This window comes from Coturnix japonica, chromosome 5, assembly GCF_054131305.1.
Source record: "Coturnix japonica strain WE chromosome 5, WE-NBRP24, whole genome shotgun sequence".
NCBI classification, from domain to species: Eukaryota; Metazoa; Chordata; class Aves; order Galliformes; family Phasianidae; genus Coturnix; species Coturnix japonica.
In genome coordinates, this window is record NC_140667.1 from 38475060 (window position 1) to 38489774 (window position 14715).

At 39.2% G+C, this 14715-nt stretch overlaps 1 protein-coding gene across 40 annotated transcripts in view; it reads left to right on the forward strand.

Annotated features, from left to right (window-relative positions):
• The window catches only part of NRXN3 (neurexin 3), an 887795-nt gene that overhangs the window by 268762 nt on the left and 604318 nt on the right, over positions 1-14715 (forward strand). For all 40 annotated transcript variants that reach the window (XR_014946731.1, XR_014946732.1, XR_014946734.1 and 37 more), the window contains one exon: positions 5130-5513. Coding sequence is in view for 31 of the 40 variants with exons in the window: in XM_085549250.1 (XP_085405376.1) it covers positions 5130-5513 (384 nt within the window). In the remaining 9 variants the exon portion in view is untranslated. The remainder of the gene's footprint in view (positions 1-5129; positions 5514-14715) is intronic.

A 14715-nucleotide genomic window follows, 5' to 3' on the forward strand; every position in this document is an offset into this window, starting at 1 on the left:
TTTCCTTTGATGATGTAAGGAGTTTTTCTGTACTTCACATCAGGCTCTACTAGGACTTAATATATGTGGTTATATATTGATATCTCCTAAAGACATCGATAGAGCATTTTATAAAAGAAGCCTTAAATAAATAAATAAGTTGAGCTTTGATTTCTTTAGAATAGCTAAAATTTAATTAACTTCCAAGAATAAACTCAATTACTAGCATTCAGTACTGCCTTCAGTTTTGCTTACTCACTTGGGGACTGTCTGGTCCCTGGAGAGGCAGCTGCAGGAGGAGGAGAAATGACACTAAACTCTCTTGCTAAAAAATGTTGCAAAATCCCACAAGAGGGACCCACAAGAGGGACCCACGTTCGTTTGTCTACGAGGGTGTGACAGATGGCATTGCTACTTTGTGGGTGAGATCATGGGACTAGCTTGTTTCTTATCTGACAGAAAGGTTTGTGATGGCCTGAACACTGATTAGAGATAACAGATTCTGAATTGAAAGCGCTTTGCTTGACAAAATGAACATATTTGCTCACTCCTTCCTCTCACACTCTCTCTCTTTTTTGTTTTTAATTGCTATTTCTGCTGACAGCTTGTGATGGTGTAACGATCCTTAGTGACTGATGTTGTGTCTCTCAGATATCCAGGATACTGACATTGACTTTTCCACGGTGTACCTCTAGAAAGCATCAGCCACGCTTACCTTGAGGTGTTTTGCTAGATCTGAGAAGGATCTTCATGATCCCTTTTTGCTTAGTCTGTGGCTTTTCTCCCCCATGTGTGGAACAGAGAATTGCTACACCCTAGAAATTTTAGTTGTTGTTTTTATTTTTCCATGAAAATACCTATTTTGTAAAAACTCAACCAAAATAATGAATGTAACATTAAACTGAAATAGCTGTTTGGGTTTAATGAGCTAGTCCTAAATGTTGGAATTCTTATTTCTAAGGCAGCCAGTCCTTTAATATATGTCATCTCCTCTACCTCTTTCCATTTCAGAAAAGTCCAAAACTTCAGGCTCTGCTGAGCTTAGCATAATAGCCCCAAATCCAAATATTCACTACTGAACAGTACTAAGACAGAAGTGCCAGTGCTGGGAAAGCACAGCACTCTTATTCAAATAACCTCTGGCACCTCTGTCCCCTTAGGCTTTGTGTATGCTTTAGTCTGTGCTACCTGCCAGAGGAACAAAAGCTGTTTTTCTCTGTACTCTGACAGTAGCTGTCAGCGTGAACATGGACACCCACTGTCCTGTAACCTTTCTGTCTCTGAGGAATACTCCTACTGAGTGTCTACAAAACCTGTCACAGTTTCCAGCAGGGCAACACTGAGCATGTTACATGAGACAACATTTTTGGTTGGTCATTGGCTACAAAACAAATGATATCCCACCCACTAGGGCACTAAAAATCTTACTGGAAGCTTCTCTCTACAGTTTCATCTGCACAATGCTTTGTATACCAGCTCAGACCAGTAACTGGGGTGTTTGTTTGTTTGTTCTTCAGCCCTGCGTGAAGTCTGTTTGTTTGTTCTTCAGCCCTGCGTGAAGTCTCTAAGGGCCTTGAAAGGAGGCGCATAGATACTTTTCATTTTCCAAGTTGGGATTTCATCTACTTTAGCTCAGTCACAAACATGCGATTTGAGGGGAAGAAAACAAAGCGATGTTAGCCTATCAAGCTCCTCTTTCCTAGGATCAATTCAATTTTTTTTTCCACCTCAGTAACTTGAACTGAAAAGACCTGTGCAGTGGAGCTAGTATTGCTTCCTTACAGAAATATTTGCAGGGTATAAAGCACTGGCGGAAAGATTAGGCTGATGCCTGGCTTATTTTCTTTTACAATCTCATTCTCTTTCTCCAGGTTTTACAGTTCTCCATGGTATTGAGTATTTCTTCTCTTTTAGGTGGTTTCTTTACCTTTCTGGTTTCTCCAGGTGTTGTTTGCTCTCTCTTTAATAGCACCTGTCTGGAGCTCAGCTCTCCGGCATTGTGTCCCATTCTTTTGGGTAATGTGTGCTCTGTGTGCTGCTTTTGAGGAGTGGCAATGGAGATGTTGGAAAGGTAGCTGCAATCCTGTGGCTCTGTGACAAACTTCCTTCACAATTATAGGTTATTGGCACATCTTCTCTTTTCTTACAATGTAAAAGGGAAAATGTCTACACTGCTGCAGCTAGCTTTTACAAAATGATTCATCAGATAAACCTGGTTCTCTGTAAGCCTTTAATTTATAATGTCTCTATTGCTTCTGGCACTCTGCTGCCTTTTACATTATTCCTGTTTTACACACATGAAATACCTTGTCTCTCTGTTGTATGTGCTGTTCTCCAAGACAACACGTATTAAGTTTGAAAAAGAAAAGCTTATATACATGTCTGCACTTCGTCACAGAGACACAAAAATAGAGTTGACTCTATTAACTAAACTCTCCCACCTTATTTTAGGTGTGTATAATAAGAATGCAGTGGTGTAGGATGAATCTTAACACGTAAATAGTCCTCTCTGAGGATAGACTTCGTTAATGACAAGGCAATTCAATTTGATGATTTATTGCTAGCATGAGTGAATTGCTAATTTTTTGCTGAGTGTCTGGTGGGCAGATGTCCTTATCACAAAAGCTGCTAAATGTTTTTCTGAAGAGTTTGCTGCGTTGGGATGCAAGAGGCCTGTTTTGAGTTTCCTGCTTTTTTTTCGATGTCTGACCTTAAAAAAAAAAGTCACTTTGCCTCTCTGCAACTGTTTTGAGTGTTCTGATTACATTTCTATTGTATGTTCTGATTATCTTATGACCTCAGTTGAGGTATGCCAGCATCTTGCTTGCAACATATAAAGGCCACTACAGTTTTAACAGTAAGTGTCCTTCAGAGGCAAATTTATCATCATCTACTTCAAATTTCCCATTTGTAAAATGCAAGTTAAAATAATTGTCTTTGTAAAACCATAGAATGATTTACTTTGGAACAAACCTCTGGAGATTTCTAGTCCAAACTGCTAAAATGTGTGCTTCCTTCAGAACTGTGCCCATTTGTGTTTTGAATGTCTTCAAGGCTGGTGGTTCCAACACCTCTCTGAGGGTCCTGTTTCCAGTGTTTGATGACCTTCAAGATGCAAAATGTTTCATTCCGTTTTGTAGAATCATAGAATCATTCGAGTTTGAAGGGACCTTTAAAGGTCATCTGGTCCCTTTTCTGTGATGAAAAGGGACACCTACAGCTAGAGCAGAACCCTGTCCAGCCTGACCTTGACAGTCTCCAGGGACAGGACATCCACCATACCTCTGGGCAACCTGTACTACTCTTATCATCAAATCTTTTTCCTTATATCCAGTCTGAATATCCCCTCTTTTATTTTTTAGTATGAAAGCATTCCCCTTTTTCTATCACAATAGACACTGCTAAAGAGTCTGTCCCCTTCTTTCTCATAGGCCTCTTTTTAGACACTGACAGGCTACTGTCAGGGCTTCCCAGAGACTTCTTTTTTCCATGCTGGACAGCCCCAGCTCTCTCACCCTGTCCTAGTATAGGAGGTGTGTTCCATCCCTTGAATCATTTCTGTGTCTCTTCTCTGGACATGCTCCAACAGATCTGTGTCTCTCTCTGTATCTGTACTGAAGACTCCACATTCAGATGCAGTACTCCAAGGTAAGGTCTTACCAAGACACAGTTAGAGGGGCAGGATCATCTCCCTCAAACTGCTGACCATGCTTCTTTTGATGTAGCTCAGGATGCAGTTGGCTTTCTGGGAAGTAAGGTTGTTCTTGCAAGTTCTACCATCTACGCTAAGTAAAGTAGGATGTGTTATGTCTAGGATGAAGGAACTGGATTAAAAAGACTCTTGAAAAAAAATAAAATGAGGGCCTTTCCTGACTGAATGATTTTATTGAAAAGTGAATGGAATGTCAGGATATGGAAGTGGAAAGCTGAGTGCTTTGGAAATAGACTTTACCACAGTTGTCTTTGGAAAACCTGGTTATTAGGTCTCAATATATATATATATATATATATATATATTTGTTTGGCTGGAAAGACGTGATGAAAATGAGGAAACCAGAAATCAACATACTCTTCTTACAATAAAAAAAAAAAAAACAAACAGAATTTTTGTGAGATTAAGCTTATGGAGATGGTTTCAAAGTGATTTGAAATAAAAGGTTCAAACTTCAGTTTTCATCAAAGCAAATTACATTGACCTAATAAAGCTACATCTGTTTTATGCAGATGGGGGTGACAGCAGAATCACTCCTGTATTCTTAAACATATTCCACTGGAAGTAGGAAGGATGGATAAACAGTATTTGTATTGAGCAACATAGAAGTTTTTACACAAAAATAACAAAGAATTAAACATTATTGAGTTAATTTAGTGCAAAATTTGTTTATGGTCTTTCTGAGTTTGGAGTAGAACTGTGAGGATTGCAACTGGTGATCTGCATCTCTTGACACTGCAAGTATATGTCACTGGCTCAAGTTCAAGATGTTGTTTAACATATCCTCTGGTTCTTTTTGCTCCTTACTCAGTTGGGCTGTAGCCTGTAATTACTTGTGAGATTATTCTGCACCTAGTACAAGATTTTCTATTTACTGTTGTACATCAAACATTTCTATCAGCCCTTTTCTCTGGCTTTTAAAGGTTTCTCTAACTGTCCTTCATCTAGTGCATTAACCATCCTCTTCAATTTGATGTCATCGACTGCCTTGATAAGAGTCTGTTTTATCCCATCATCCATGTCCAGCTTTGAAGGTACCAGTGGAATGTTATCCCTAAGAGCTATGTCACCTGAATGAATACTCCTATAATGTTTCCTGATACCATAAAAATCCCATATTTCCTCAGCGAATCTTTGCTTTGCTGGATAAATACTATTGACTAATGCTCAGCTTGTACCTTATTATTTAGACACTGCATTGCTATTCTAGAGACCTTATATCACAAGGTGGCTCACAGGCACATGTGTGGAAACTCTTATGACTCCCCATGATTCAAGAGAAGATGCTGTGTGGGAGTCATCATTTCTGTTAGAAATGTATTCACGTAGAGGAGAATATTTAGTTTTTTGTACTGAATTACAGGAAGAAATGGCCTAAACTGTGACTGAGGCTGTAAGTGAAAGCATTGATTTGTGTCTCCTTATCCTCCTCGTTTAGGTACTATATCAGTGAACAGCAGACGCACCCCATTCACCGCTAGTGGAGAGAGTGAGATCCTAGATCTGGAGGGTGACATGTACCTGGGTGGGCTGCCAGAGAACCGGGCAGGACTCATCCTTCCCACTGAGCTCTGGACAGCAATGCTGAACTATGGTTACGTTGGCTGTATCCGAGACTTGTTCATCGATGGGAGAAGCAAGAACATCCGGCAGCTGGCAGAGGCGCAGAATGCAGCAGGAGTAAAGTCCTCTTGCTCCCGCCTGAGTACCAAGCAATGTGACAGCTACCCATGTAAGAATAATGCAGTCTGCAAGGATGGCTGGAACCGCTTCATTTGTGACTGCACTGGCACTGGCTATTGGGGGAGAACATGTGAGCGAGGTAAGCTGAATTTTTTGGTGTTGGTTATGCAGAGTTGAAAGTGAGCAGATGTTCTAGAACAAAAATGAGTATTTTCACGAGACTTTCATGTGCCCACATTGATCTTTCCAATGCAGAGTACCAGTCCTGAGACTAGGAAAGCTCTCGTCTTTGACTGTTTCCTTCCAGACATTTTCCACTTGCAGTTCACAAATTTACATTTATGTGCTACCTTACTCCCTAAACCTGAAGTCCTTTTCTTTGAGTTCTGGGGTCACTTTGAGTACAGTTTGTCTTGTAAGACAGAAAATGCTGCCATATGTGAGAAATCTCAGGCAAATTACTGGAAAACATATCAAGTGTAAACTTGTATTGTTGTGATTTTTCTTGCATGTGATAGATTACATATCCCAGTTAGTCATGGTTTTATTATTTTTGTTGTTGTTGGTATTCCACATTATAGCATCATGTAAATGAGTGGGACTTAAGGACTTAATGTCCCAGTTCCATGGTGCTCCTCAGAAGGGGAGTGGAGGGTGGGGCAGCATTCCCATGGACACAGATCTAGGGATAACTCTGTGACACAGTTCTATTTAGTCTTCCTCATTTTTACATGTGGAATTAAGACAGATCTGAGGGAATAAGTGGGAGAATCTCTGGCCCTGTTACTCTTTAGTGATTGAAAGACATTGGATTGGAGAGATGAGACAAGTATTGCTGGTACAGGCAGGCACGCTTATGTGTTCTAGGCCACATGGAAATGAATTCAGAAATGTAAGGTATCTGAGCTATATGTTTCTCAAATAGCAAGTGATTTTTAAAGACCATTAATTGCTGCTGTTCTTATTGTGCTAGTGATACCCTTGAAATGAAGTGTGTGGTTTGTTGCCCTAAGCAATGATAGCCAGTGGTCCTTAAAACAGCTGAAGCATCAGGACTGCAATCCATGCTGAGGACGTAGGTGAAAATGTACTGTCATAAAATTCATGTATGTTGGCTGTGCTAATGTCAGCTCAGCAGTTCTCTCTTATACACTATTGAGTAGATGATTCTGGAAGACATCAGGTTTTGTCAGCCACAGTGTTGTGAGTTGTTTTGGCCTGTTGCTGCATAACTACGTCCTACAAAGACATAAAAAGAAGCACTGCCATCTACATTATTTCCCCTCAGAACTGTAGTTATACTTGCCTTTGGTCTGTACATGCTATCAGGAGGAACCAGCTCTGAGATTCAGGTCTTTCTGGATTCTGTATCATGTCCATCTCATGAACTTGCCAATCAGAAGAGAATCCAAAGGTAACCAATGACATGAAGTGCAGAATTCATCTTATATACTTCAGATGTTTCTAGTGTTGCTTGTTATTCCTTTTGTGATTAGTGAAATCAGGAGGTTAAGGGCACGGAATCACCAAAATTTAGAAGTGAATCTCGAGTCTGGCCCAAGATCTATAATTTGGCCATGCTCTGGCCAGCCATCAGTATGCGTAAGAATTTAAGAAAGATGTGTGTGAATGGATACTCACCAATGTGGGAACTTGAGATCTGAAAAAACATTTGTTAAACACTATTATGGGCTACAAAGTAATGATTATATAGTTCAGGACAATCTAGATGATGTGTATGCAGAAGTCCTAATCTTGAGAAACTCATTTTTACTGTAAATAGATGACCTCTTACTGATTTAGGCCCAAGATCAGGCAAAACAGTTTTCATATGTGAGGTTCCTTGGCAATACAGGAAGCAGCTTGTATCTGTAGACTGTACACATGAAAAAAGTTCTGCAATTGGAGTGTTTTTGATTCTACAGTGTTTATTGTAGTGTTACATAACAGCATCATATTGCTGTGATCACAGTACTTGATATGAGGAGACTGTTTTGGTGCACAGTGATTTTGCCTCTACGAACAGAAGAATTGCAGTCTAGCAAAGATAATTTTCATTCTTATGGTCTGACACCCAAGGATTATTGCAAGTCATGATTTCAGCTGGCCTGTGACATAAATACTGCTGGAATGTGAGAAGTTAATGTGGAGACTGGGAGGGGAATCACAGTGGGAAATGATTCCATGCCAAAATGACACTTAGTGCTGTGACTAGAGAGCTGATGTAGGGCTACAGGAGCAAGGCTGGTGTGTAAGGGTAGGAATGAGGGAGCACACTAGCTTCTTTAATAAAGCAAACTTTCTGGCATACGTTTCTAGTCTCTGCTGGTGTCTGGGAAATGCTACAGTCCTTTGATTCCCCCGTAGTTTGTTAAAAGAGGGGAGTGTAATTCTTGAAAGGGATTTGCAGCCCAAGATTTAGGTTAAGGTTAAGGGGCAGGGAGTCCTAAGATAAGAGATCTCATATGTCTGTTATTTATCAGGAGAGTCATTTATTTTGAATAGGCAAAGCATACACTTAGAGTTTAGTTAAAGTAATAAAAATACAAAAAACTCATACAGCAACTCCAGAGAGAAGCAGATATTCATTTGTTGGTAATGGTAATATATCCTGCTTTCCAGATATAGAATTGTTCTGTCGATAATGCTATATTTCTTGTACATTTTTAATATTGTTATATGAAAGACTGTTATACATCTAAAAAGGACTGTGAAAGGAAATGGTTTGTCTCATAGAAAAGAGGTTTAGGTACTTTGTTTTAAGGCAATGTGAATTCATAGTATTTGGCAGTATGTGAGCTGCATCCTTCAGACAAGTTTCTGAAATGTCAGGGATCCCACAGTAACTTTTGGAAGGGAGGAGTGCTGTGGGTGTATGCAGTGGTGGAAAAGAAGACAAAGGATGTCTGCTGGCTTTGCAAGTGGCATTCATTTAATTCAGCTAATATTCTGATCTCTTTATTTGGATGACTTTGATAAGTACTGTAAGAATAAAAAAGGGGGCTTGGCATCGAGGACTTGTGCTAAGCACCTGAGCTCCTTGTGAAGCCACAGAAGGGAGGTAGTGGCTTCTCAGGAGAAATCCAAAGCAATTATGTGATTTGCTTGCCTTCTCCTGTTGATTTGCCTATCTTCTTTCACTGATTATGTGGAGATTCTAGTCAGATAATTCAGTACTGCCACACTCCGTCAGGGCTGTGCTAGGGAGGAGTTGACAGTGCCAAATTGCCAAGACCACCAAGTTAACAAAAGTAAGGATGTCTTGGGGTGGGGGGACATAAAGTAATGAAGATGGAAAAGAGGCAGACAGAGAAGACACAGTGTCTCCTCTAAGTGATGCTCTGAGTCACTTGTAGTCTACTGTAGGACAAACTTTGTGAGAGATGACAAAAAGGGTAATGAGCATCACATTTCCTTTACTGGAATAGGCTCCCCAGGGAGGTGGTTGATTTGCCATACCTGGATGTGTTTAAGAGCTGTTTGGATGTGGTGCTCAGGGATATGATTTAGCAGAAGGTTTTTAGAGTTAGGGTACTATGGTTAGGCTGCAGTTAGACTTGATGATCTTCAAGGTCTTTTCCAACCTGGGTAATTCTATGATTCTGTTCTTTGTGAAATATCTTCTCATACAGAACCCAACATAAATCTGGGTGACTTTCTAGTCAGTCCAGAAGAAAGGCTGAAGAGTTGATACAGAAAGGCAAGAGAGGGTGGAAAATTGAAGAGTGGTTCAGCTACTGTGAAGGCTCTTCAGTATTTTTTAGGTACTTAATATCTTCTGTGCTTTTTGGTTTCTCATTTGTTAGTATTTGACATAAGCCAGAGCATCAGGTCACAGCAGTCCTGTTAATTGCACTAAATGAAAGTGCTAAGGGCAGAAGTTGAGGTCTGGCTAATGGAGCAAGATGTGCTTCTTTACTGTGAGAAAGAGATTCCTCCTCACAACCCACAGAGTTTTCTGAAAAGAACCCCAAAGACCTGACATTAAGCAAGCAGGAGGAGATGAGTGTGTGTTGCATTCATGTTAGTTGTTTCCTGTAGCTGCAGTGAAAATGCCATGAACCCCAAAGGGTGCATGGATCTGTTTCACTCCTGAAAGCTCTCTGCATGTTTTCCTTCTACCTAAACGTTGTGGAACAGTGGAGGCTGAAAGCCCAGGAAGTAAGGCATAAGGTAAAAGAGTACTGAAAATCAGATAGTTTTAAGGCAATTAAAATTAGATGTTGTTGATCACTCCTTTTTCATGTTTTTTCCTAGTTAACTGTCTTGATTGTCCTTTCTTTTATTAAGAGGTATATATAGTAATAAGATTAGAAAATGCAGGTTAGTGTGAGGCTGCCTGGTACTTAAAGCTGAAATAAAGGGCACTGAAATTTAGATTTTAAGCCTTTGGAATTAATTGCTCAGAACTGGACATTCCATGGGTTTTCTACAGGTAAAACAGATAAGTCGTGTTCAAGACCTTTTCTTATTCTGATCTTCACCCAGTAATCATTGCAGCAGACACAGATATCCCTTTCCTGTTCTCTGAAAAGCTGGAACCAGTGTCCCTTCCTGTTTTGGTTTGCTCGCAGATGGGTTATTAACTCCTCAGCAAACCAGGCTTACTCTGTGTTTTGTAACATACTGTTTGTGAACAGCAATATACCTGCTGTTGGCAATGATGATGTTGAGCATAGGGATACACATTCTGTTTTATTATCTGCCAAATACCTTTATGGTAATGTTTGCTAAGAGCAGTTTAATGACAACAAACATCTGCCCATTATCTATGCAATAAACAGAGATGCTGTAAAATTACTGGTAATAAGAAATGCTACAAAATCATTTACTGCATGGTTTAGGTGCTACATCCTTTGCTGTCTCAAGCACAGGTAGCAGCATAGATTTTTTTTTTTTTTTTTTTTTTATTTTAGTGAAGATGTTTGATGATTACATACATGGAGATTTGTTTAAAAAACTTAAAATGCATTTAGACTGTCCAGTCCTTCTGAATCTGCAGTGAAATAAGGGAATAGATTTTCTTATATCCTGAGTGTTGCTGGACACACTGGGAATAAAACCTTTGCTGCAGTGTTGTAATGCTTTTAATCCCAACTGGATCTTGAATACTCAAGGACTTGAGGAAAGACAAAACATCAGAATAATTTTTATGATTTCATGAAATAAAATAAAAGATGTTTAAGATCCAGAGCTCCGATCTTAAATGTAATCAGAAGTCATTCTGTCACTGACTTATTAATGTCAGGTAGATTCCTGCCATACAGTTTGCCAAAATGTCTTTGAGAAGCAGAAGAAAAGTTTCCATCTGAATTTGGAAAAAGGTCAAGTAATCCCTTCACACCCATTTGTATTTTTGCAATACTAGTTTCTTAGTGAAGTCTCTATTCTATATTATCTATATTATCTGAGGCATGTTTAGCTTTGCTTAGGACATTTGTGCAAGAAGTTCATTTTCTCATTTCCCATCAATCCATTTGTATCCAATAAGGATAGTGCAGTCAAGGTGGATCTTGTAAGGAAACAAAAACAAAATGAGGGAACAATTTCACATTCTTTCAGTTCTGTGGAGCCGTATTGTGAGCCTTTCCAATCTGCTTTGAATATCTATCAGTGGAACAAGTGATGGCATTTGAGGCCTTGTAATGCCTTTGTGATGTCCTCAGTACAGAAGAGTGTGTAGTTAATTCTGCAGTCAAATAGATTACATCTTTTTGGGAAAATATCATTTCACGGTCTTTAGGCTGTTGAACTTTAACTTCGAAGAGTTTCATTGATGTGACAATATCCAACAGCAGCTGCTGAGCAGCTGGAAAATCTGAGACCATATGAAAATAAACTGATTCTCTCTCCTATATTCTATAATGACATGGTTGTGATTTTTTCTTTTCTTTTTCACTCATCCTGCCTCCATCATCATATGCTCTTGATATTTACGGCCATGTATGTCATCTTTGCTGCATGTGAATTTGTTAGTATTCCAGGTTCTCTTTAACTAACCTTAATATGTTAACTGATTCTACAGAAAAAATATTTCTGGTATCTTTCTCTAAAATTCTGTGTTTCTGGCTGTTTATTGCTGAGTGTAGCTTTCATAAGATCCCCCCAGTTGAAGAAATATAATCATGCAAAACGATTAGATTTTGTGCTGCTGTCAGCTCCTGTAAAGGGCACTTGAACAACAAAACAGATGTTACATGGTTGGAATCAGGAAAAACATTTAGTTAATGCTTTTTAACCTCTAACACTTTTCCTAGTACAGTCTTTTACAGGACTGATATTGTGATAGTGTGTTTATCAACTTGTTTATAAGTGGCATCTCAGATCAATGGTTTCTCCTTAATACAAGCCACAAAATACCTCTATCTATAAGTGAAGTTATGATGCTGCTCAGATGACTCCAAAGTTAAAGGGAAAGTTATCATTGAAGATCAGTTTTGCCTGAATCACGCTGTATCAAGGGAAGGTTGTTTACTAAATCATGGATCATCTGGAGTGATACATCATCATTCAGAAAATAACTTTTTTTCACAGTCTCATCCAACTCTCCCATGTAATCATCACACATGCCATATGCATGATCCAGAACAATACCAAATTGCTTGCAATGTATATGTTTGAGGCTTTCATTGTTCAGTGGCTGATCAGAGTCCCAGTGGCATCATCCCCCCTTCCTTTTTCATACCCTTGAATCAGATCATTTTGTATTTCTGCTGAGACTACCAATTGTCCCTACAATTAATGGAATATCTTGATGGAAGCAGCCAGGATGAGGTACGTTCTCTTGTCATAAAAAATTATTTCCAACATTTGGAATGACTGTGTAGGCCTTTGAGATGTTATCTGTGAAATTAGCTTTCTCTATCTCTCTGCTTTGCCCAGTGGAAGCCTTCACACTGAAAGGCAGGCATTGGCACAGCACTCTCATTTTCTCTCTCGTTTCTTCTCTATTCATCTCAGTGAAAAGGAAGAACTTGGCATTCATGATGTTCCTTTAATTGACTCTCTCCATGTGGAGATAAACAGTCATCTGTTGGACACTTTGATTGATCGAATGAGGCTATTATGTGATATGGTAAGGATATTCAAAAGCACAGCCATCACCACAAGTGTGGAAAGGTCATATCTGGTGGTGTTTATTAGCTCAGTCAGATCTGCTTGGTTTCTCTGCCTTTTTGCACAGGCAGTTAATCAACAGAAGAGCTCACAGGGTTGTCCTGGTAGAACTCTCACTAGGTGCCCAAGACAGGACACTTCTGAGTTATACCATTCTCTCTCACTTTTCTAAAAGATCTAAGAGTGCATAGATGAGAGTTTTCATTGTTTGTGTTTGTTTCATTACCAGCATCCTCATTTTTGTGTGTGTGATGAAGAACAAATTGAAGGGTAAGGCACAGAAGAGGGAAATTCCGTCCTGATAAATGGATTCTCAGTACAAGTTTCAGGGCTACTTCCTGCTTTGCAGTTATAGGTGATGAATAGGTAAAAACTAACACTCAGGACATATCCATGATATTAATGCAAAGTCTGTCCCACTGCATAAGTAAAGCAACAGGAAAATATACAAGAAAAGCAGCATCATGCTCTTCTTTTCATGATGTTTCTTTCCATCATTTTTGTTTTTTCTTCTTTCTTTCTTTTTCTTTCTTACTTTCTTTTTTTAATGGCCTACAGGTGTTGACTTGTAAAGTTCTGCCTGCTGAGGCATGGTCTTGCGGTCTTGCTAAATCCCTCTGGATGAGACTTTCCTACCATCCTGATCTTATGTTCTGTGGAGCAACTAAACATTTGTCTTCTTTTGAACAAGGAAGAGTTGTAGTCCTTTAGGTTGTGATATTGCTGAAGGAACCAGAAGGACAGGGTGGCTGGAAGAAATTGCTGGTGGAAGCTGTATCAAAGCATCTGAGTTTAGGATTCAAATCAAGTCACGTAGAATTGTACTTTTAAGTCTGATCACCCCAATACCCACAGCCACCATTTCAAACTGTTGAGAAAAGGAAAACGTGGTATTTTAAATAGGGATTTTTTTATCCAGTACCGTTCATTAAATGAGTAAAATGGAAAATGACTTTTCAGCCCTCAGCTGAAAAGCATTTTATATTGACAGCTCAGTCAGTTCTATGTTTGTGCTCGGAATGAAAAATATATGCAGAGTAGCTATCCTTTATATGCCTTATTCTTCTCCTAGGGTATTTGCATTAGAGATTAGAAGGTAGGTCAGTCCTTCTGACCTGCCTGGTCTTGGGTAGAGCTGGAAAGTAGAATGGTGAAAAGAACTCTTCTATAGATTTGATTTCTGCTCTTTAGTTTGTGTGACAAGAAGAGGAAAACTGAAGACAGAAAGAACCATTAGAGACCTTCAGGAATCCAGTCCAGGGAACAGAGTAAGGGGGTTTGGGGCTGAGTAGAGCAGAATGGAAATTGTGCTGTGTTTCTTACCTGCCATGTTTGGAGAAGATTTACCCCTGAATGAGTATTTGGCAAAAGACATGCTTGCTGAATAGTGTGAAAGAGGCAAGAATATTGAAAACATCCAAAATATTTTCATAGAGCTGTAGAATTGTTTGAAGAGTCTTTAAAGGTCATCTGGTTCAACTCCCTTGAAATGAACAGGGAAATTGCTAGATTTAAACCTAGTCCAGCCTGACCTTGAATGTCTCCATGGATGGGGCTTCTGCCTCATCTCTGGGCAGCTTGTTCCTGTGCTTCACTACTTTTACCGCAGCCTTTCAAAAAGATCTCTGACATAAATATTTGTGGCTAAAGATAAAAATGAGATCAAAAGAAAGACTCCCCTGATGGTAAGCACTTTCACAAAAATCTGGAGTTCTTGCACTGAACTCAGAGCAGGAGCCTAACAATTCAGATTCTAGTCAGGAACACGTCCATGTTTTCACCATGTTATTACTGGCTCCCCACTGAAGTTCTCTTTTTATTATGGTTTGGATTTTTGATGTAAATTTTCTGTGGTAAGCCCTTTTGTTTTATTTGTGCAAGTCTTCATTCTACATTATTAGGTCTTTATATTATTAAGTCTTTATATTATTAAGTCTTCATTCTACATTATTATTATTATTATTATTATTCATTCTACATTAGGGTACTATGAGTAGGCTGTGGTTGGACTCGATGATCATTAAGGTCTTTTCCAACCTGAGTGATTCTATGATTCTATGATTGTATTTTTGCCCTGTCATCTCTGAGGACTGACCAGTAAAGAGTTTTAGGTTTTCCCACCCTATCATGTGTTTCTAGAGGATGATTTAGCACTGCAGCCAAAGTCCTTTCCTCAAAGCTGTAATTCACGCTTTTCTTCTTTTTGAGCACAGTGTTGGTCTGCT